Here is a 24,501-nt window from a genome sequence, read left to right as displayed (position 1 = left end):
ATGAATTCTTATTTGAAAATGCGAAAAGCATTTTGATTTACCGATTGTTTTAAATTGCTGAACGGTTATAAATAATAATAATGTAAAAACCGAGAGTTGAGCGCGCAAACTAATCGAGCGCGGAAATGTTACGAAAAACTACACACTTCGTATTACATATATATATTCTTCTGTATGGAAGATCGACGAATCCATACTTTGTAGTGTGATTTTGTAAGTTTTTCAGATTACATAATACTCTTGTGAAGTTTACAAGATTGATATACACGGTCCTTAAATAATATTCCTTAATAAGGGAGCAACGCTAATATGTATTACGCTGATGAAAGTAATTTTGTGTACGGGAGAATTCTCCGCACCGGTATTAACCTGATGAAAGTAATTTGTGTCGCAAGAAACACTACAAGAGCGATATTAAATGGATGAAATTAAATGATCGTCTTTAACGTACCGAAGTCATGCTCGCGACATCATTTAAACTTAATTCGCTGTCTGTGTGTGTCGATTAATTACAAAACAGTATATGTGCCGTGAAATCGCGCTGTGATTTCAACTTTAATCCTGTAAAAACCCCGGACATTGGTGTCCGAGCGATTCTTATGAAAATGCTATAAACTATTTATAGTTGGAAGAATTTCGAAAAAAATATATATATTGAAACTAATATTATTTCTTTAATATAGAATATAGAATGTTAAGTAAATAAATTTTTACAGAGGTCTTGTGCAACGTTTTAACCAACAACAAAACATCGCGTCGGACATAAATGTCCAGGGTGTACAAGATACGTAAAAAAAAACGTTTACAGGATTAAAACAACAATACAAAAATCTCTTAATTGTCTCTTAAATTGTGTATTTATATCATTTATCGATCAGCTTGCGCCTGCGATATCAGAATGAGAGAACCATGCTAAACGGAAGAGTTGCTTATGTCGAGTCTCTTGCGTGCGTACACTGAGACGCGCGCATATAAATTGTCCACGCGTGTAAGCGAGCAACCGTCCGCGCGCGTATTACGCGCATCACAATGTTGCAGATGCGACGATAGGCCGTCCGTTCATCAGCTAAATAACCCGCAATCTGCCGGTGATATCGTCGCGAAACGAAGGTGCGCGCGCCTCTCGCAACGGTTCGCTATTAATTACGCGAAGTGAGGGTACGAATGCGCGCGTTCGGACCTAATTGAGTATTCCGACGTATACATTATCCCCGGGAACGGGATGATAGAACCCGCATGTCTCAGGTCTGTTTTTTCGCAGGTGGCTCAATGGACGGTTATCGAGTCCCACGATCCCTCTCTTGCTTTATTTTGTCGTATTAAAGATGTACGTTTTTATCTAAAACGCGCAAGGCGCACATTGTTGTATTTAACGTGCGCGATATAATGATCGCGCTTGTAATTGCTTGTAGAATTATTACAAACTCTGAGAGTGATGACGTACGTGTCGCAAAGATGTAACCCGAACAAAAAATATGACATTTAGGAGAGCAGTTAACCTCCCCGGACGGACATGGGTCTCCCATTCAAAAATTCAGATATCAAACCGGTATCTATATCTAAAATGAGTTTTTTTTCAAACGCTTATATCCTAGAAACTACTAGAAATTTTTTCAATTCGGTTTTTATCGACGTCGTCCAAATTTTTGATTGAAAAAAAAATTGAAAAGATATTGATTTTTAATCTTAAAATCGCGTGGGTCTCACAGACCCAGCCAGTTCAACTAACAAGACTGTTGGAAATCAATCCACAAAGGGTTAATCGCGTATCATTGAGTTATAACACAAGGAAGAAAAAAAAATATCGTTTTTGTTTTTCGAAACATTCGTTTCACTTTCTGTTTAAAAAGCGAATAACAAACGCAATAGTTTACATGCTAACGATATTCGCGATGCGAAATCATCGTTTCGCATATTAAATTGTCGCGACGTTTTATCAAGTGTATGACGTAAAATCAAATATGCGCAAAAGTGTGCTAATGTTTCAAAGTATACGTCTGTTGTATAAATAATGGCTGAGAAATGATATTTTTTATGCGTTGTCACATCAGTTTCGGTGTATAATTTATACGAACGCGCCAATAATCGGAATCCAACAGCAACCGCGCGTGTCTCAAGCTAAATGTAATTGTGAAATTTCTCAGATTTACCTCTCGCTTGCAAATCTGATGTTTAAAATCATGGAAAAATGATTAGGAGTTATCTTTTTATCGCCACAGAGTATTTTCTCTGAAAATCCATCACACGTATTCGCAAATATTATTCGCAGAGACTTCGCGTACTACTACTCTCATTGAATTTAAATTTATTCTCAGATCTCTCGCGATTTTTAATAAGCGATCTCATTTACTTTACTCACCAAGATTTCACACACGCGTTTATTAATTGCTCGCTGATGTGTGCACGCGGCTTTACCTCGCACGCGTAACCGTGCGCGCGGAGAGTATATTTATCGCAAAATGGAGCGTATACCATTCGTGCGCACTCGGAATAAATTTGCACGCGATTAGAGCCGAGCGCACGTTTTGCATTTTCACTCTCTACTGTGCGTAAGATATAAAACTGACTGACAGTCGATTCGACACGGGTGCCAAGGGCTATCGCAAAGGACGTGAGGAGGAAGAACGGTATGACGAAGAAAAATACAGGGTTGGGGTAATACGTCTCGATAAAGTGGACACGTGTGTGTGCCGATGACAGAAGTTGTGTTTACCGTAACGCGCTAACAATTGTAATAACAATACAAATTGCATATTTTATTTTCACCAAGATAAAAATATAAGGTTTCTCCCAATGCTTTGTACATATTACAACCTTGAAACCCGATGAAAAAGAGAATATTATATAATTGGATCAGAAATAAAAATAATTTATATATTATATTGCGATCAACTCGGAAAATTTCGCAACGCCGCAGCGCGCATTTTCTTTTTGCAATATGCCGCCGCGAATTTAATAAGTTCACGCTCTAATTGCCGGTGTCACTCAAAAAGTCACCGATGACTTTATGTGTGCGCGCGCGCGCGCATGCGTTTGCGCGCGGAAAGAGAGAGTCTACGACGTAGATATAATTTGCGCGAATGTAACGCGCGGTTTTCCATGGTCGAGCGGTCATGTGTTTTTCTGCAACGCGCGCGCGTTAACTCTCCCCGCGAACAAACGGCGGCGTTGTGTTACATCGCGTCGTCGTCGTCGTTGTTGTTGTCGTTGTCGTCGTCGTCTCTGTAAACGTGGATCGGCAAAAAGATACCCGACGAGCGAGAGCCGGCGCGGAGCAATCGCGATGATAATGCAACAATCTGTCATACATCATCGAACGCGGGTTGACACGCGGCGTTCTAACCAAAGAGCGCGCCGCTCTAAACAGCGATTTGCGATATATATCGGTTCGACATTAATAGTAACGATCGATTTGATTTGGTTATACCGATGTTCCGCATGAGCGTTTGCGCAATTAATCATCCTTTATTACAATGCAGAAAATCCTTCAATCGAAATTGGTTAATCAAATTGGCTGAACGTGCGCTTTCGACTCGCCTATTACGCGATACGTTACATACGTACATATTTTCCTATATAATAATCGATTGTAAATCGTCACAGAGAGAAGTTATACACGCTTGAGAGTATTTGCGCTCTTGAAAGTGTGTTTTTGTTCATTTTTGCAATTTGTTTGTCCGTATTGCTTATAATACAAGTTTTTATAGTCCACGTGGCTCTATGCAAAATAACCGATTGAATAATCGATCTTAGCATAATTGTAACACCGTTTCCTGTTACGCAATTGTGACGATCGCATTTTCCATCGATCTTCCTTTGCGCAATTTTCCTTTCTACAGAAAGAGAAATAAATGTTACTCGCTTCTATAAACACGCGCAAAAAGAACACGGCGGAAAGTCCGCGGATAGGTTTGTTACTGCGCGCGGTGAGAGAAATAAACACAAGCGTAATTTCTCTCTCTCTCTCGAGTATCAATTTACGACGGACACATCTGTGTAATGAGAGAACGCAAAAAGCAAATTTACATTACGAAATGATTGGAATAATCGAGCGCGAGCGCGCGCGCGCGGGAATGAGGATAAAAGTAATAGAGTAAAGCCGTACAGATGCAACAATATGTATATCGTTCGTGTGTATATCGCGTATTTATGTATAAATAACGATCGAGAAACGTGTGTACACACTGGCGACTACGGACTTTATATATATATACGTCGTTGCGATTTATTGCGATCTTAATTATCTAATCATCCTAATTGATCGTAAATATGTATACTCATGCGCGCACTTAACCGCGATAACACATTATTGCGAAGAGATCCGCAAAACAAAAAACTGATCTGTTGCAATCGTTAATACGATCGAATTATAGACGTGATATACGTATAGGAAGTCGATTGCCAACCGGACTGGGAGAAACAAAAAAAAAAACCCCGCGCGCTATCAGCGATCTTTTAATTGCAATAATCAGAACCGTGGATGGAGGAAAATTTTATACTTATATAAAAAAAACTATTTATATCCGATATGTGTTAGATTGCGTTTGCGAATAAATAGCATGAATAACAACAACCACGCATCAGAAGTTAAAGCGAATCGCACGCTAATTGTGAAATGGTGCGTGTGCGTGTGACATTGAAATTACTCTCGGGGGAAAACATATTTTTAACTTATAATAAGATAATAAGATAATTACGTTCTCAGGAAAACGAATGGAAATTGTATTTGACGTTTGAAAGATATTTCTCGTTCGCTGTAAGCGATCTGTTCATTTAATTATTCGCTAAACGCGCGAGCGATCAGAACGTGGTGTTGTGTCCAAAGGGCTCGAAACGTGATCGGTGAGCCGTAAACTTGTAAACGGTAGTTTGTAACCGGAAGTGATGTTGGGTAAGTGGCAGTTATCGATAGCTGGCAGTTAACTTTATATATATATATACACACACATATATATATATATATATATGTATGTATGTACACACGCGCATCGCGTCAGCGTGAAGAGGAACGAACAATCTCGAAGGAAACAAAGACCCTCGAACGGGGAAGTATCACCCCCGCAAATAACAGGGCGGCGGCCGCGTTAGAGCTGTAAAAATGTTTACAATCCTCGTCAGCTCGCGCAGTTTATTTCGAGCTCTTTTTCCCGCGTCCTACTTTCTTCTCTCGCGAATCGTACGTCGGAGTTTTTTTTCTTCGTCAAAAATTGGATCTAATTTATGGCTCAATAATCGCTCGTTTCACAGATGACGGTAGATAATTTAACAATTTCAACTTCATGTTCAATTTGTGTCGCGACTATGTATATATATATGTGTTTTAAAAGAATATATTCCGTTGTTCTTTTCAAAGACTATAAAATGAAAATAGAAACTAGCGCTCGCTAGATTTACCGATTTAACGTATCGTAGTGGAAGTTTTCGCAAGAAATCGTTTCTTTTTCTTTTTTTTTTCCTTCCTCCTTCAATCGTTGGCATTATTAAATCCCCTTTGGAAAGAGCGGTTCCGCAGGTAATTTAAGACATTCGCAACGGTCGTTTTTGCAGGGCCACAAATAATTGCGTGTGGCGTGAGAGAGTCGCGACACGATCGAGCGGATCCGGGAAAGAACGAGATTTCGAAATCGCGGAAACGATAGATTAGAGCTACGAGCAAAATGTTCCGAGAGATAACACGTGTTCGCGGATTGCGCGCGGTATGCGCCGCTCCACACGCGCATGCATTCCACGGTGCGATTATTAATTATTGCAAATAATAATTATTATAATAAAAATGTGACAACAGGTCAAATTCGCAAATAAACACAAAGTTTTAACAAAATAGAAATTCAAATAAAAAATATTGCAAATTAGTCAGCGAAATATAATAAAATATTTTTCGACTCTGACTCTTGTTCAGTTGCAAAACGATAAAAAAAATATTACAAAAGTATAAGATGTCGAATAAATGTCAAATAATTATTTTAAATATGTGTATATTGGTTCCTGGGTGAGAAAAGCTTTTATGATGACTGGGAAAAAGTCAGTACACCTCATGGCACTGTAAACTACGAGTTATTTGAGAAAAAGGGTTTTAGGTTTTAGGTTTTAGGTAATTATTAGGGGCAAAGCCTACTCTCCCTCCTGCCTACACATTCGCAACAACAAAAAAAACATAAAAATAGTAAAAAAAGGAAATTTCGGACGTAAAGCAGCGTCAAAGTAGCATCTACTTTTTTTCTTACTCCTATTTTGAGCCTATCAGAGCCTGCAATGCGCAGTCTGTGATCTGAGAATTGAACCCTACTTTAAAACTTTAGAGCGGGAAAAAAGGAAATTTCGAACGTAATAGCAGCGTCAAAGTAGGATCTACTTTCTCTCTTACTCCTACATTAAAAAAAGAAAATTTCAGGTTCTATGTAGACGCTAAATTTCGACTCTGGATAGGCCGCGAGATTATTCAATGGCCGGTCAATGATAACAACACACGCGTAAGGACTCGTTTGCGACGAAAATATGTAGAAACGTTGTTTAAGCGCGATTTTATCTATCTAAAATCTTATTAGCGCTTCTCGAAGTGCGCGCGAGAAGGAAAATTAATCCAATTCTAAATCAAGAGTCCACAGATGAGAGGAAGATACGCCTCGTGTTTATAAACACAGTTATCTTCGACGGAGAGGTACATTTATCTCCGGGGATCTCATAGCTGCTTATTGCGCTCGCATCGATATTGTACAATCAAGAGGCTTGAAAGGCGCATGTGTGCGGAATCGCGTCGAGAAAAACTCTTTAGAAAAAAAAAAAAAATCTCGCACATATCTCTTCTTTCTTTCATCTTTGATGCAACGATTTCTTCCTTCTTCTAGTATTTCTCCGTGATGTTCGACGGCGAAAAGAAACCCGCGATGATTTCCGCTCGGGTTCCAGGGCGGATAATGCGCACTTTAAAACCGACGGCGGCGTATTGATACCTTGTGCGGGTTTCGCGGATCGGCGAAAACACCGGAGGTAATACATATCTCCGAGAGAGATGTAGAAATTGCGGAGCGGATTGCGCCGAGGCGAGACAAGTGCGCACAGAAATCAACTATGATGCGCCTCGTCAATCGAGCCCGGGTTCTGCTTATAATCGCCATTACCGCTGATTCTCCGCGATTACGAGTGACGATGATGCGCTCAATGCGCCTCTCTTGTGGTAATTACACACGAACGGCGCACGGGGATGGAATGCGCACGGCGGCGGAAGAAATCGAGCTTGTAATAACGGGCGGTTAAAGTAGCGAACTCGAATATTAAATTCATTAAGAGGATGAGAGTTTCTTTTTGCGATAAGTGTCGAGAGAGTTGATACAGTAATCGCTCTCGTCTGAATAGCAGCGCTGAGAGAAAAAAATAAAAACAAAAAAAAAAGTGACAATATTCGTGTATATGACAACGTGTCGTGTAAAATGATAGAGTTGGAAATTCAAAAATCGAAATCGACCTTGATGCTTTGACTGTGGTCCACCGTTAGGTCGTGGTAAATCAAAAACTCGGATCCGAAAAAAAAAAAAAAAACCAAACAACTCAACCACGGCATCAAGGTCGATCGTTTTTAAATTTCATTTATATTTGAAACCTGTTTTAATTTGTATTTCGATAGAGTAAAAATTGATCATATAGAGAGACGTGAAAGAGAGAGATCACTATAATAAAAAAAAACAATTCTTAGAAATAAAATTTTGCATTCTTACATTCAATTTACGTCAATGCGACAAAACTTTCGATATCGGAATTATTAAAAAATGATGCTGAAATGTGTAATCACAAATGAATCAGACTTTGCACTTTGCGCAAGGAATAGATCAACTTCATTTGTAATACAATCGAAACAATAATACATTGTGTCGTCAAGAATATGAATTATTAAACTCACTCGGCCAAGGCCTGTCAAAGTCGAGGTGCATAAACAACTTAGAAACAATACATTGTGGTGAGAATAGAAAATATCGAAGAGAGAATGCGTTGTAGAGATACATTATAGACTCGTTTGTAAATACGATAACAATTAAAAAGCTTTAAAGCGGTCCGAACAAAGTTGTTGCGATGAATAAAGTGTTTTAAACGGAAAAATTCGAAATCACTGAAGATGTTAAATTTTTGGCGCTTTTTCTTTCGGAAGTGCTCACAGAAAAATGTTGTCGCGCATCTCTCTATTCGCGTCCGAAGTCTCTGAAGTCACGTCGTGACTGCGCCGTCGTCGATTTAAAGCGACGCGACCGGTCACCGGGAGGATCGGCAGGATGCTTTTAGCCGGCGCAGGGACAAGTTATTTATTGTTGCTATCTCCGGCGCGTCCCGCGAGAAAGAAGGAGCCCACCGGTTCGTGGTAGCGCAGGTATACGAGAACGAGCGAGCTCTCAATCCTTCTCTTATTAAAACCTTGCCCTCTTTATCAGAACTTGTACCACGTGGCCAAGTGGTACAGTCACTCGTACAAGTCACGCAACGAATTTTCGCACCGATTTTCTCGGTGTACGAGAGGAAGAAGAGACTCGGCAAACATTTTCCTGACACGAATCACATATAAAAAAGAAAAAAAAAACACGATTTTTGTCAAAAATATATTTCAATCCGTCGGTTCTCTCTATTGCAACGAACGGTATGTGATATTATCTAACGAATAAGTTTCGGTGTCGAGAAAACGAAAAACGTAATTTACCATAGTTGTATCGAGCGACAAAATGATTAATATTAGAAGCTGAAACGCGATGTGTGTATGAAGTGCCATTACGTCATTACGTATTGCATAATCTCGGTCTCATTGTTTTCCATTGCGTGTTGCATCAGCAATGTTGTATTCGGCGCGTGAATTATCTCAATTAAAAGTCGATCTAGATGAGAGATTTGATCGACACCGCGCTGTTCACCGTTTAAATTGCGACCTAAACTAGCGGAACTCATTTTCATCTCTCGTTGTTCCGATTTAAAAAATGTCGCGCATCAAGGACACACACGATGAATATTCACAAATCACACAATCGGTCGCATCGTCTTCCTCTGAAACAAACAACTCCGCGTCGGTGTGGGCACCGCAAACTCAAAAAAATTGCACAAGTTTTGACGTTAGTTCTGGATATTTGCATCCTTCTTAATAGTTTTACAATTCCTGCTAAGAATCGTTAGTTCCGTCGATTAACGTAGACAAAATTCCATTTCAAAAATATGTGGCCTTGGATGTGGCACTGACGGATCTTGTGATCACGAGATTCTACAGTTCTCGAAGAGTTCGAAAAATTCCGGCCTTTAAAACAACTTCTTTTCAACTTGGAATCTCGACCTCAGCCTAGCACGAGCAAATATGTCAAACGCGGCTTATTTCCGTCGCTTTTTCGACAGTTTTCACAAATAACCGCTCAGCCGATTTGCATAAATAGCGAGGCGAGGTTAGAGCTTGAGATCGCGGCCGAGCGATCGTTTTCGCGCCGAGGCGAGAGACGACCGAAGAAGAGAATTCGGTGAGTTAAATGCAAAGACTATACCGCGAGAGCCATTACGCTAATGGGACGATCGGGGAGAGAGAGAGAGCCGGGTCTCTATCAGCTTGCAGAAAGGACGCAGGAAAGGTTCGCGACGAACGATGAGGATGAGAGGCGAGGAGTCGGGTCGCGCGAAGGAAGGAAGGATGAAAGAAAGAAAAGGAGAGGCGACGACTCTCGGAGAGTCGTGGCGGAGAGAACGCATTACTCATAATCTCACCGAAGAGAGAGAGAGAGAGCCGAGATCCCGCGAAAAAAGCCGCAGCCCAATTATATTCCTCTCGGTTTCTCGGCACTCCCCGACGCGCCGTTTCGATTTTATCGAACGAACGTCTTATTTGCAATGTTAATTTTCGCGCGCGAAAAACGAGACCTCCGATCTCACGCCTTGCGTCTCTCTCGGGAGATGTGTGCGGGGGATGTCCCTTTGCGAAATTACGAAAACGGAAGAAGAATTTTAAAACTGCGCGCGATGTCTGTGGAAGTTCACGAAAGAGCGCAACTCTCGATCAGAGTTAACTCTGATTAGGAGTAAGAGAGAAAGTAGATCCTACTTTGACGCTGCTATGCGTCCGAAATTTCCTTTTTTTCTGCTAAAGTTTTAAAGTAGGGTTCAATTCTCAGATCAGACTGCGCAGGCTCTGATAGGCTCAAAATAAGCTCCGATAGGCTCAAAGTAGGATTAAGAAAAAAAGTAGATGCTACTTTGACGCTGCTGTACGTCCGAAATTTCCTTTTTTCAAAAATTGAGGTTCAATGTAGACGCTAAATTTCGACTCGGGTTCAGCTTTCTTCTATCGAGAAGAGAATTAACTTGAGACTCTCTACAATAGTTCCTCTCGTTGACCCTCTTCCCGTTGTCGCGTTACGTCCGGGAAAATTTGCGTTTCGCAAAACGTTCATCCTGTTAACGAGTGGGAGAGAGAAAAAAAAAGAAAACGGTAGAGAACGCGTTTCCCGTGTTTGCTTTATCGTCGCGCGCGAACGTTCGTTGCAAAAGTAAGCGTTCGGCTATCATTAGCGCTTATTTAGTCGCAATTAAGATTGTCGTTCACGCACGCCTATATAGCGCGCGCCTCTCCGCGCGTCCGTCGATTCTTATTATGTCGTACGGTGAACGAGACGCGTCCGTGCAATTATCCCGCAGCACTTACTGTCGTTATATAGTCGCCGGTGATTCCCGTGTCGCGACGGGAATCGTCAGCAGGGCGAACACGACGAGCAGGACCACTTTACCGTGTCGCGCGAGATATATACCCTGTGCGCAACTTTCTTTCGCTGAGAGACGCGCGTGAGAAAAGCGTGAAAGAAGAAACGACGAGAGAGCTTGTATAGAGGAGCGATAGCGTTAATGGGAGAACGAAACAACGCGAAAGAGACAAGCAACGTTCTCTCTTTTGTATATATTCACGGCATTTTTGAACATCCGCGCGCCGCTGTTTAAAATTTATCTTTCCTCAGTCATACGTTTACGCAAAAGATCTCGTTCTTGTAAATCTTTCAATCCTGACATCATCAGAATTGATAAAAGAAACGCCAACTACAGTTCTCATAATGATATCGTTATTTACATCGTTGCTTATATGGATACGCAATTTTCTACTCTGTTGCCGACGGTAAGAGACGAGTTAGCTACGTAGATTGGCTACCGTCGGCAGCTTTGTTGTAATTTCCTTTGTGAGTAATTAAGCGATCCGTCGTGTTAAGATCTTTTCTACTCAATTACTGGCACATATATATATATATATATATATATATATATATATCGGGAAAAAAGCGAGTGATCTATCTCTCTCTCTCTTTCTCTTATAAGATATTATATCTAATAAGAGATATTATATCTTATAAGATATTATATCTAATTAGGATATATTATATCTAATAAGAGATGCAACACAATTTTCAGAATCTAGAAGTAAAGAACGTATGTATAGTAATTAACACAAATAAATAAGTCCATATTTTATATATATTTACACATATATATATTTTCACATATTTTTACAGATGCTGTTTGGGACCGAAAAGCAACATTGGCTGCTATAAGTTTATATGAGGCAAATATAGAAATGCTAGACCATCCAAGAAAAAAAGAAAAGTATGGGACGCAATAAGAACTGGACTACTGCAGTTAGGAATAAAGGTATTTTACTTTCTTTGTCAATAATAGTATAACTATTATTGACTAAACATTTACATGATATTAGGTGCTGAACAAATTTTAAAGATTTTATCACGTGACTAAATTTTGAATATCTATGACAACATATCACCTTATCTCTCAGTTCGTGTCTACACTCAATCACGACACAACGAAATAAGTAATAGACATTATTCATGCTGAAGTGTTAATTGTTATTTTAGTAAGAACGTTGCTTTATATTATTCCATTTAATTGTAATTAATGCCTTATGTACCGTTTTAAGAAAATATTTTTTTGTAAAATCATTTGTATTTTATATAGCTCATTCGACAGAAGATGACTTAAATAAAAGTCGAAACGTTTCGAGACACAGATACAGTCTTCATTATTGCACCTAAGTTCCTGCATTTGGTTCACAGAAGCCCATCACTCAACACAATTAAATTTTAAAGAATTTTGAATAAGATGAAATTAGTCAAATAATGTTTAAGTGTGTGTGTGTGTGTTTAGTGGTTCTATTTAAATATAAAATATATGTATTAATATGGCGATTACTTTATTTTACTCATTCTTCCGCTGTCTCGAACTGAATTATTCAGGCATTCTTTCAGGTGTGTTTCAGTTGATATTTGGAACTCTATTCCTGTTGACATTCTGAATGAGCCCTTTGATATTTTCCGTAGGAGGTGGTACAATCACTTATTAGCTTACTCTTCTTGATTCTTTATTCATTTCTGCGCTTTCTATTCTGTTACATTCCGTTTAATGTTAATCTTGTGCTTTATATTTTCATTCTGCTTATTCTTTGTTTTATATTTTGTAAATTTTGTAAATTTTTATACTAAATTTAGTTTGATAAATGCCTGCATCTCTTTGTAAGGTGTATTATTGTGCTCTGTATTTCAATGCACTATTTTTTTTTCTTTTTTGATGATTCGTAATTTTTTCATACTCAATTGCACTCTCTTACATATTGATAAATGTCAGTATTTCCTTTCTATAGTGCATTCTAATGCTCGGTATATTGATGCACTGTTTTTTTGATGCTTTCGTCATTTATATTAATTTTTGTTAAACTTATTATTTTCTACATTTTTATTTTCTTTATATTATTTTTTGTTAAACTTATTTTTCTTACTGATTCTATTCTTTTCTTTTACTTTATATTATTTAATATTGTCCTGCTCTTTACTGCATCTTACTTTGTGTAAACTTATGCTATACTGTGTTACTTTTTGATACTCATACTTTTATTTCTTTATATTTAGACTTTATGGCTCTGTTTTTATATTTCTTTGTTCTGTATGCGCTTGAGGGGAACTCTTCCCAGAGCGCTATAAAAATAAAGCCGAATCAATCAATCAATCAATCTCTTGTTGCTTTGTTCGGGCAATTAAAAAAGACGCAGATCGAAAAGAATCCGTCTAATCAGTTCATTACAAGTTCTCATATAACTCTTTAACAAATAATGTGATATTTAAATTGCAAAGCAGCAAATCCCCGCGATATGAATAACGAACACAGGATCTCCGATGAATAATATATACTAGAGAAGCAATTATGCCCGCGTATTGGATCGCCCGTCCCTAAATTCACTGTTGCAGAAGGTAATTCTTGTGATTATTTCCTCTCGATTAAATCTCGATTCGCATGGGTATGATCTTGTGTAACACACACACACGCGCGCAATACGCTCTTTCTCCTCTCCTACTCTTCTATACGTAATTAAGTCACGCCGATTATCATCTAAGGTTACGAATAATTGTTTAATTATCCGTACGTGATTAAACATCACGTATGTACGTACGTACGAATGCCGCGGTGCGGTGTAATCTGCTCTCCTCTCTCTTTCTCTCTCTCTGTCTCTCATTTCTCCCGCGAAATTAATTAAGTCACGACGAACGCGCGGCCGTTCCGCGCACACGGCGTGTTCGGCACAATTCTCTAATTACTCCCTAATGAAACGTGTGTCGAACGCCTGACGTGAGACGCACCTTGCGGAAAATTTTAATCCCTCAGACAGAGAATAAGAAACTAGTTTCCGCGAGAGAAACGTAACTGTAAATACGATCGAATAGTTATTGCGGCGTGTTCAATTGCGTGCTCAATTGCCTTTTCCGTGAGAGATTGTTGTATTCAGAATCATCGGTCATTTTAAACTGCATACTTACGTCAGCGCGCTCGCGCGAGGAAATCAGAATCGATGACGCAACGATAATATCGTCAACATTTTTGTATAAATATAAATCTGTACACTCACTCTTCTCTGGATCACAAGATATTTAGATTAGATCGGATTAGATATTATATAGATAGATTAAATTATCTATTTCTTATAACAGTCGCATCTATTTACGCGTTTTTTTTGTTTTTTTTTTTTTTTAAGGGAAAAGCAGCAGTAACATCGAATCATCCTGTATATATCGAACGTCCATATTGTAATTAAATGAAATGGGAGTGAGAGGAATTTTAACTGTTTTTAATATATCGCTCCCAGAGATGTGTACCGACGTTCACGAAACCTCGCCTCGGTCGATCGCGCCGTTACAACACCGTTGCTCTTACATTCTACCGACCGTTGTGTGTTAGGCCGGGTCGTTATGATTATTTATATGCAAACGAGACGGAGGTCCGGCGCCGAAGAGAGACAGACTTCTCCTTGGGGCTACGACGGTAAGTCGCGGGCCCTTCAACTCGGCGCTTCGTCGTCGACGATGACAACGACGGGAATATGTCTGCGAGCGAGAGAGTCCGTGATACGGTTAAGCAAATAAAATCCAATTAAGGCGGCCGGAGAGCCTGGATGCCCTTAGGCCCGGAAGGAAAGTCCTGATTGTAATGGAGCCTGTCGGCGGGGATAGTGCTCCATTACACGCGCGATACCTTGTTATAAACGCAGTCAAATTAAACCCGGAGCTGCCGTCGCCGCCGCCGCCGCCGCCGTCGCCGCGACGTGACGGACGTTCATTGCGGGCAAGAAATCCCGAATAATCGCGAGATCAGATCGTAAATCAGAGGGACGTGAACGCTCCATTATTACAATATAGCCGAGACTCTCTTGTCGTCGTCGTCGTCGTAGTCGTTGCCCCGAGATTAGCACCAAAGTGGCCTCTCTCTCGCAATCTTTTGTTTTTTTTTCCGCCGCCGTGGGCCGTTACCGCGAGCGAGGCTATACCTAAACACGTTCCGTCACGTTGATTAATCGAGTTTTTATCGATGAACACACTTCTTGACGCTCGATCTTCCGCATAATTATATAATACCGTCAACGCGCCATGTCGTGATGTACTGCACACGGGCCTGTTCGTCTTTATAGAGACGTAATGGGGTTGTATCTGACGATCGGGTCGTTCATCAACGCTGACGCGTCACGCACGTACGAACGCTCGATCGAATCGCTTACGCATCGTCAAGTCGGTTAACTCCTTCAAGATTGTTAGCATTGGCAATCGCGTTATGTATCGACGACGATAGACGTATATTCTGATTGCGATGTTGTTATTTTCGTTGTTTTACATCATCGTATATGACACGAATGTTTGCGTTGCCTTTTCTCAAGGTTTTGATTTATTATATATATATATATATATATATATATCTCGTTTTTTTTTTAATTTATAGATCAATTAACTTTACATCAACAACTTTTCATTTGTGTCACATGATTATAGAAGAGTGTATAAAAGAATAAGAATACACTGTGGCACGGTTCGATTATCATAACTAGCAGCAATCTATTGTATATTAAGTTCATGTATTCTAGGTTATGTCATTTCTCACTTCTGACGTCATAAGCCAATATGGCTACTGGATGAGGAAAACCTGGATCCTCAAACCCGACACGGGTTTTTTTACGGATTATATACGTTTTAATTTATTTTTAACTTTTTCAAATTGATCTCAAAATATATACGTACAACTTTCCAGTAATTTCAAGTGTATAGAATCGATTCTTCTCTCTTGCGCGGTTACTTAAGAATAGGGAATCATCAATAGTGAAGGAAACTATTGGGTCGCTCATAAACGAGGAGAACGAAATTGTGATGCTCGAAGTTACTTGAGTTTTACCGTAGGCAACCTTATATTCTGTTTATTTTACTGAATAAAATAGACAAGAACACAAAAAAAAAAACAATTGGATGCGATAAACATGATGAACATTTCATATAAATTATGCAACTCACTGTTTTTCAAAAGAAACTCTCGTACACAAGAAGCCTCTACAATAGGAAGCAAAAAAAACTTCTTGAAAGAATGAACAACCGATTAAACGGACACGTACAACACACACATTGTATTTTATCACATAAAAAAAAAAAAAAACATCGGACATCTATCGCGCCTAAAAATATCTCACTTCAATATCGCACTCCATTTTTTTCTCACGCACTTCATTCGAGAGACTAACCTTGATACGTCGACAGGGTTACTTCGATTGATGTACCTTCGTTTTCCTGCGAATCTTCAGCTTTATTGCCCAACGTGTTCCCGCGTGATTCTACCTGTGACACCTTACGAACTTCCACCTCATTGTCGGTCGATGTCCCGAATCTGTTTCCCTCACCTACCCTCCTCCCGACAAGAATTGCCTCGTACCCCGTGGTGACGTAGAAGGGAAGGGAGAACAACATACGGCAACAGAAAGATAATGTGCGAGGTGATATGGGCGTGCGCCCATGGGATTCGAGAAATCTCTGTCGTTATCTCCCCGCGTCGCCGCTTCATATAAAAGATAGGAACGAGCGAGAGGCGAACGTCGCGGCTGCACAAACTGGTATGTGGCCGCGCTGTCGGACTCCGGACGCTGAAGGCTCGAGAGAGAGATCGGTATCCCTTCCCCATTACGCTGTTCTCGAATGGTGCGCGCGACTGTTTACGAACTGTTACGAACGTGTGGAAAGTACTTTCGCTCCGTTCGGGGCCGGAGCCTTCAAACCGACCGCCCTTGTCGGTCCGCCTCGAACTTGGGGTATCCGCCAATGGTAGCATCAGAAGAATCAACCAATCCCGAACGAGTTCGCGTTCTCCCCCGCTTCTTCGCCAGGCGGAAGTCGAGAGAGGAGACGACCACGAAGCGAGAAGTGGAGAGAAAAAGACGACGGATCGATGGAGGATGCGAGCGATTCCGCGAGTATCACGGCGCGTGAGAGCGAGCGAGAGAGGGATGAAGAGCGGAGGGTGAAACGTCACCGCTGAAAATGGCAACTGGGCGCCTTCTCCGCGGAGCATATAGTGGCTCTCATGATTTTATGGGCGATAGCGATCGCGCGTTGAGGTAACCATGTTAGACGCGACAATAAGAATGTTCTTAAACCTGGAGAAGAGGGGGGAGGGGAGGGGAGGAAAATATACACGGACAAAAAATTAAGAACAAAAAGCAGTGATGAAACACATTTAGATTGGTCGAAGTTCTCATTTAAATTACACACTGACACATACACGTCCGTCTCTTTCGAGAATTTAATTAAAATCGTAGCCATGATTAAAGTGTTACAACTAATTGTTGCAATTTGAGCATTTGTTTCACCGATATAATAATATTGGATCATAATGTTGAATTAAAAATCAAACAGGAAGCAGCATTTCGGAAACTGTAAATGTTGTGAGCAATCAAATGGTGCATTAACGATATATTTGTTGAAATAAATGTTTATTTAATTTTGAAAGAGACGGTGTGCGCGTCTATGATTTTATCTCGGAAGGATAAGCGATGTTTTTTTTTTTCGTGAATGAAATATACGCGCGCCGACACACGCGTGTGATTAGCAAACAAAATTCGGGGAGCGAGGCGATTTTACTTACATCTCCGTGATAGACACTTCATTAAGCGCTGTTAATGATTTGCAAACGTTGCACTTTCTCCGTTGCAGCCGAGTTGATCCGCGCGTTACGTTACACATCTTTGTCTTGATAAGAAAGCGGTCCTCGATGCGCAAAAATTACAAATGTTTATCGCGTGTATCGACCGTTTCATTACATCACGCGCGATGATAACTCTCCTCCCGTGAGTGAGGAGAGGAGAAAACCTCTCTCCTCCGAGACAGGATGCAATATCGAGTTGAAATTCTACGTGCTGCTGCTTTCTTCGGCGCGCGCATCGTTTTCGTTTCACGGGCGAGAGATCGAGATCAGGTAGATCGACAATGTGCTAAATTGGCAACGTTGGCTTAAGTACTGAAATTCCAGCGGCGGTTATAACGAGCCCGACGGCGGCGCGGCGCGTTCCGATTGATAAACGATACGGACGCGAGCGAATCGCGATTTATTTTTATCGGCCAACGAGGCAGCGAGTTATAAACGAGCCTGCCACACGTTCGTGTGGATCCGTTAAGTGATGCGGACCGAAAGGAAAGAAGAAGGAGCCGGTGAGAAACCTGCGGCCGTCGTCGAAACTGCCGATCATCGGCGCATCTCCCCGGCTCTCTCCCTCCTCGCTGTAATAGCGGATGCTTCATTAGCCACGCCTCGGTTCAACGTATGCATACGCATACATTCTTGGCTCAAATTTCGATTTATCGCGGAAAATCTAGTTAGCGGTAAAATTCGGATTTCTCGCACTCGTCGATGTGTATCGATGATGGGAACCAAGTATGCGCTTTGTCCCCCCCCTTTCTATATCTATTTAGTACAAATTCTATTAAATCGAGAGATATGTGTCGTAAAATTTAAAAACAAAACGCCACGTAATGATTCCGCATCGATTTTGCGATTTATTAAGGATCACGATCGGAGTCCGTAAACATTCTTACTCATTACATTCTCCCGTGTACGCCTCAAGCGTTAAGACAATGAAGGGTTATTCTTATCGCGGATGAAATTGCGATTCGAATGAGATACGATTGCCCGGAATAATCTTATAATCCCGCGCCTTGATGATAGTCGCGAAGATCCCAAATTGGTAATCATTGTAGTTAGCTGAAATCGCAAATGTACAAATCGTTCGATCCCGCGGGCGTTTTTCGTCCAGTGTTAACAGGCTCGTTGTTGTGTTACGCCGCTTATAAACGTTAAGCGCGCACGACCGCGCCGATCGCCGATCAGAGGCGCACGAGATATCGATGATGTGGCGAAATAAGTAGCTCCGAGAGGATCATCGACCGTCCGTGTCTCGATAATTACGACTACCCCATGCCGCGAGCTTATCTTCGGGGCCCCGACCTCCCGCCTTACCCCCCTCTCGCCCGCGAAAGTCCCGGCCACCTTTATCCTCCTCGGGGGGATCCCCCGTCCCGTATATATCTGATCTCGATGATCGATTGCCGCTACCGACTCTCGAAATTACATACGCTTACAAACCGCGGCTACAAATAATTATCCTTGCGCCGCTACTCCCGATCCTCCCGCGCGATTTTCTTAACCGCCCCGCGGGACTACCCATACGTACTACCCGCCGTTGCTATCTCTTAATCGCCTCATTGTAAATAATAAATTATCGGTGCCGCCGCGGCTGGTAAACATGTAAATTAAACCCGGACCGGTGTGCACGTCGGAGCTGTGTAATTTTACCGATAAGCTTTTCACTCGGGCGCGCGTTCAACACAAGCGCCACTTTCTCCGCCGCGAAACGATCCGAATTTACGTAATTTCTTCATCTCGCACCGCCGAGAATAGATGATCGTTAATTCAGCGTCCCGGTAAATTATTGTACTTAGCGAAGTAAAGGTATTTTCACGCACGCGCAACATGAATATTATTATTACGTTAAAATACGGAAGACTGTCCTCTCTCGTCCGTGGCAGTCTTTCCTTACTGGCACGTATTTTATTATGGTAATAATTTTTTTTTATGAAACCACATACATATTAAAACTTCATAACAAAAATTGAAATTAAAGAAAAAAAATAAGACAAAATTGTCTCTTTCTTCGATAATTTATTACACGCGCCGCGAACTGAAATCGCTGCGAAGAATGTCATGTCGGGGCGACGGAGTATGAAAATTCCATCGCGCAGAGGAAATTGCATCAGCATCCCTAGCCCTGTACATTGCGGCATAATTAACCAATACCCGCATCATAAAAATACTGCTGCATTTACTTAAATTACACGCACTTAAGCCGGCCTGTGATAACGCCACAGATGCGTTGTCGTCGAGGAGATAAACGCGCCTGATGAGGTTGTAGTGCGTCGAACCTTGCCGTAATTGCGAATCACCGCCTCTCCCGTAAGAAAACATCGAAGTGTGCGCTGTTAAGTATCGTATTCTACCGTTCTCTTCTCGCGTCAGTTCTTCTTTATTCTAAGGAAGGCACGACGATTGTTTCGTAGATTAAACCGTGACAGCGGCGCGCATTGTTCGACCCTCGTCGAAAGGGATTCGTGTATTACTTTACGCGAGTCCGATCTTCAATCTAGAGTCTCACGGGTATCGATCTATCGTCCGACGATTGATCGGAAGGTCGCGACTCGGCAAAACCGACGGTCACCAGACCGGCTGTCCATTGTGATCTCGTTTATTACGGCTTGTTCTTGTGCCGTCGGTTTCTCTCTATTTCTCTCGCTTCCTCTCTCTCTCTCTCTCGGATGCGCGCAGTGACCGCGAAAGGAAACGATTACGTCACGATGATGTCATTAACCGTTGCCACGCCCCCTACGGTGCTACCCCATTACGCCGAATCATCGGAAGAGATCGAAGGGACTCACACACAGATCGCTAAATCGGGGATAATGTCGCCGTCAATCGTGATCGGGAACCGATCGTGTGCCGCGCCGCCTCAGTATATCGGGGCGTAAAGAACGCAAGTTAATTCCGTGAGTTAATTCGCGGACGCAAGGCTTATGTGTATGAGCTCGCCGACACTCGCTGACCTTTATGAGCGCTTAATTAAATGAGGCTTTTTGCGCGCGAGCTCGGTACGCCCGACTACTCATGCGAACCTCGCCCCCTTTCAACTCATTATTATACTACCGCCGCGCGGTGAAGTCATAATTTAGCGAAATATACGGGAGAGAATATCTAGCGATATATGTATATATTCCGACGGGTCGGTTTAGGTTCGGTTTAATGAGGCTGAAACTTCTATACATATAACTATCTGATTTTTTTTAGAAAATTGCAATTTTCTAAGACGATCGTCGGTGGTATATGCAAATGAATAACGTCGCGAGGATAAAATTATAAGACCGTATAAAATATAATATCCAATCTCGGCAATTAAATCCAGTTTCTTTAACAATCCCAAAAGGATAAACAATAAAGATTAGATAAACATCAAAGTCTATTACAGGTTTCGTGAAGCGTTGGATTTATATTTGGACGCTGATGAGCAATACACAGTGTCAACTCATCAAAAATAAATTATTGAAATATGTATATGTTTAGTGTGTTTCTTTAGCTATCAAAGAACGTTTTTTTTCAATCGTGTTCCTAAAAACTTAAATGGTTTTATATATCTAAAGTACACAAACATCTTAAAAAAATATGTATACAAACAGTTTTTTTTAATCTGAAGGCGTAATTTACTCAAAATATCAATGTTGACATTGTATTGCTCATTAGCGTTCATTTAATCCTAATCTTGTGCGTAAACGTTTTTTTTTTTCAGATACACATATATTCTGTACACGCTGGACATTTGTCCGACGTGATTGTTTTATTGATTAAAACGTTGCAAAATTATCTGTAAAAATTCATGGGGGTTTATTCAATATTCTATTAAGGAAGTAACATTATAGAATTTTTTAGTTTCTTAAAAATATTCTCCCATTAACTAATTAATAGGATTTTCTTATTTTCAAGAATCGCTCGAATTAGTTAATGTCCGGAGTTTGCGGGATTAAGGTTAAAAAAAACCAAGGCTTGTGTAAACGTCACGCGATCTTTGATCTCTTTGTCTGATTGATTGCGTCTATTATTGTCTTTTTATATATGTTGATATATAATATTACATCTTGTTCTTTGTACACATATCGGTTCGCTCATTATTATCTCAGTCAATTCTGTATACAATCGCTGTGTACGTACAAAACGTTGTCTTTCACGTCGCGGAGATTCCTCTCCATTCTTCTCGTTACGCGCCATCGAAAAAACATTATGCGCTGTTTTCTCAATCATCTCGATTCCCCTTCCCGTTCCCCCCTTTTTTTTTCCCTCAGCCGCTGTGATTCTCTCTCGAGAGAATCTCTGACTGGCCGGAGAAGATATAGATATCGGGCGGGTATCCGCTACCAAGCGAAGGCATTGTGCCGCTGAGGCGATGAAAAAGGGAGACGAGGAGAGGACGGGTTAGCAAAAGAAGAAGCCCCGGGAATGACGTGGAAAGTGTTGGAAGAAAGGGGATCATCGATCGGCTCGAACGATCGATAAGCGACCCGGCTAACACTCATTAAGCCCGGCTATTGTGCGGTGGCAACATCCGTTTGATTGGTTAATCTTCGCGCTCGAGATCCCGACGGCGAACCTCGCGATCCTTCGACGCGATTTCCGGATTCCCGCTGTATTTTTCTCGCTTTCCGAGATGCGACTTTGTCAAAAACCAGAGAGTTTTTTTTATTAGTTGCGAGGAAAGAGCGGCGGAACCCCGAGATCGTTTATACTCTTCTTTCAACAAAACGTTTTTCGAAATGATATTATCATTAAATTTTAAAGTAAAAAAAAAAAAAAAACAATCGTTACACCACGTAAGTTTTACGTTACCGCGTTAAGACTCGCTTTGAGATTGCAATTAATGGTACTTTTAATTATTGCACATTAATTACCGCACTTTTATATCTACTTATCTGCTCGCTTATTCGAAGTCATTTCTCTTCATCACGTTTCTTTGTTCAATGATTTAGCGTTGCCGTAAATTGGACAAGCGGCGTTTCCGCTTCGCCTAAGTGCATATCCTGGATTTCTTTCTCGCCGGTTGCACCGGCTAGATTGAAAGGAAGGCGGTTTTAACCTGCGTCTTCCGGTCGATAGATAGCGGCCTTACGTGAAAAAAAAAAAAAAAGAACTTTTCTTAACCGTACGTTTCCACATCGTACTTACATCTGCCAATCGCATCGGAAAGCGTGCTTCGCTGTACACGAGAAAATAAGAGACCGCGATGATGAAATCTTATCATCGAGCGCGATAAACCGACCATGCATTCGCACTTGCTCCCCGATCAAGAACATCAAGAACATTTTTTCTACAGTACAAAAATTGAATTAAATCTTCTTCCTGTATAAAAAATCCATGTGTACCGCGAAGTGCGCGTTTTGATGTCGAATGTATCGCATCTATTGTTGTCTCTTTTCCGCGTTGCCGATTAGTTGGTTGATCGAGTCGAGTCGAGTCGAATCGAATCGGTAAGATCGAGAGAGAATAAATAATGACAGAAAAGCGATTTTGACAGTTCGTCGTATACGTGGAGAAAATTAAAAACGTGACTGAAGTAAAATCACTTGACAGAAAAGAGTAGAAAAACAACACGTGACTATTTAAAGTAACGTGATTGTAATTTATATTATATATGACATTAAATAATATATATTATACATATAATTTATTATGTATAGTATACAATATAAAGTATAATATTATACTTTATATTATATATTATATATATTATGTACATACTACCGTAAGATCACTGACTTCGGTCACGTGACCGCGGCGGGGTCACTGACCTCGGCCGCGCGGCCTTGGCGGGGTCACTGACCTCGGTCGCGTGACCGCGGCGGGGTCACTGACCTCGGCCGCGCGGCCTTGGCNGTCACTGACCTCGGTCGCGTGACCGCGGCGGGGTCAATGACCTCGGCCGCGCGACCGTGGTGGGGGGGGGGAGTCAGTGACCTCGGTCGCGTGATCGCGGCGGGGTCACTGACCTCGGCCGCGCGGCCTTGGCGGGGCCACTGACCTCAGCCGGGTGACCGCGTTATTTCTGACATCTCTCATATGTACATTATGTGTATTATATTGTTTGTAAAACGTATATACTAGCTATCATCGTGGTGACAGGTTAAGTTCACTTACACTACACGTTAAAATAAAAGCAATAATAACGTGCGCGTAGCGCGCGTCTGCGATGTGCTAGTCTTTTAAATTGGAAAAATTTGTTCTAAAGTTTCAAACATACTATCCCTAGTATCTGTTGATAATTTTATCTCACATTTTTCTTCATTGAACGTATTGACAAGAAAATAAAATTAGAAAACAGTCAGTAGACAATAAAACGAACGAAAATAATCTTTTAGAAAAAAAGACCATTTATAAAACTAGTGAAAAAAAAAGAAAAGGAAAAAAACGTAACTAGTAAAAACACATACGTCGAAAATAATGTGTTAAATACGTGGCGGTCGCCACATGTTACACTTCAACGCGAGCGGATTGTTACTTTTTTGCACGACAAACGATCCGAAAACGATTTTGCCCTCGTACGTTAATGCAAAGCAAATGCGATTCCCGAGCGATTTGATTTATTTTTCGCATCTCACTCTGTGTGTTCTTAAGCCGTTTGTTCCGTTCGTTTTTGCGGCTCGGCATCACATCAAATTCGTTTTTCTTCGCGGTCGCTCCGCGGCGCGAAATCTGCGGTCGAGTTTCGGCGAAGTCGAACGACGAGTGGAGAGGAACGGGATGGGGAAGAGGAAAGGAAGGAATCGGCGCGGAGAGCTTGCATGATCGAGCACCGAGGATCTCGTTAACGAGTCGAGGGAAGTCGTCTGCGGTTTCCCAAAGAAACCGGCCGCGCGCTCGCTCCCTGTTTGTTTAGCAGGAAGAAGTTACGCGGCCCGAAGATCGCAAACCCGAGATCGGGGCGGCGCAGCTGCCTTTCTGCTTGCGATCTCTTTTTCCGTTTTTGTCGATTTTCATTTGTACCGCGACGAAACCGGTGATTGCGAAACGCGACGAAAACGCGGCGCGAGGAAAACGAGATACGCACGCGACAATAAA

General features: G+C 41.4%; 1 protein-coding gene and 1 long non-coding RNA gene across 3 annotated transcripts in view; one reads left to right on the top strand and one right to left on the bottom strand.

Moving 5' to 3' along the window:
• Positions 1-11,854, top strand: part of LOC109855987 — a 64,318-nt gene extending 52,464 nt beyond the window's left edge. The window contains exon 3 of the long non-coding RNA XR_002250346.1: positions 11,505-11,854. This is a non-coding gene — a long non-coding RNA (uncharacterized LOC109855987). The remainder of the gene's footprint in view (positions 1-11,504) is intronic.
• LOC109855985 (homeobox protein aristaless-like) overlaps positions 1-24,501 on the bottom strand; it is a 109,557-nt gene that overhangs the window by 48,191 nt on the left and 36,865 nt on the right. Inside the window, exon 1 of one of the 2 annotated variants that reach the window (XM_020430760.1) lies at positions 16,049-16,432. The exons of the other annotated variant lie outside the window; for it this stretch is intronic. Within the exon in view, the coding sequence (XP_020286349.1) occupies positions 16,049-16,271 (223 nt within the window). The 5' untranslated portion in view covers positions 16,272-16,432. Of the gene's footprint in view, positions 1-16,048; positions 16,433-24,501 lie in introns of those variants that run through there. 2 annotated transcript variants of the gene reach the window in all.

This window comes from Pseudomyrmex gracilis, unplaced genomic scaffold (assembly GCF_002006095.1).
Source record: "Pseudomyrmex gracilis isolate BER0280 unplaced genomic scaffold, ASM200609v1 scaffold_104, whole genome shotgun sequence".
NCBI classification, from domain to species: domain Eukaryota; kingdom Metazoa; phylum Arthropoda; class Insecta; order Hymenoptera; family Formicidae; genus Pseudomyrmex; species Pseudomyrmex gracilis.
Note: the sequence above shows the minus strand (reverse complement) of the source record. Positions and strands in the feature narration are given on the sequence as shown.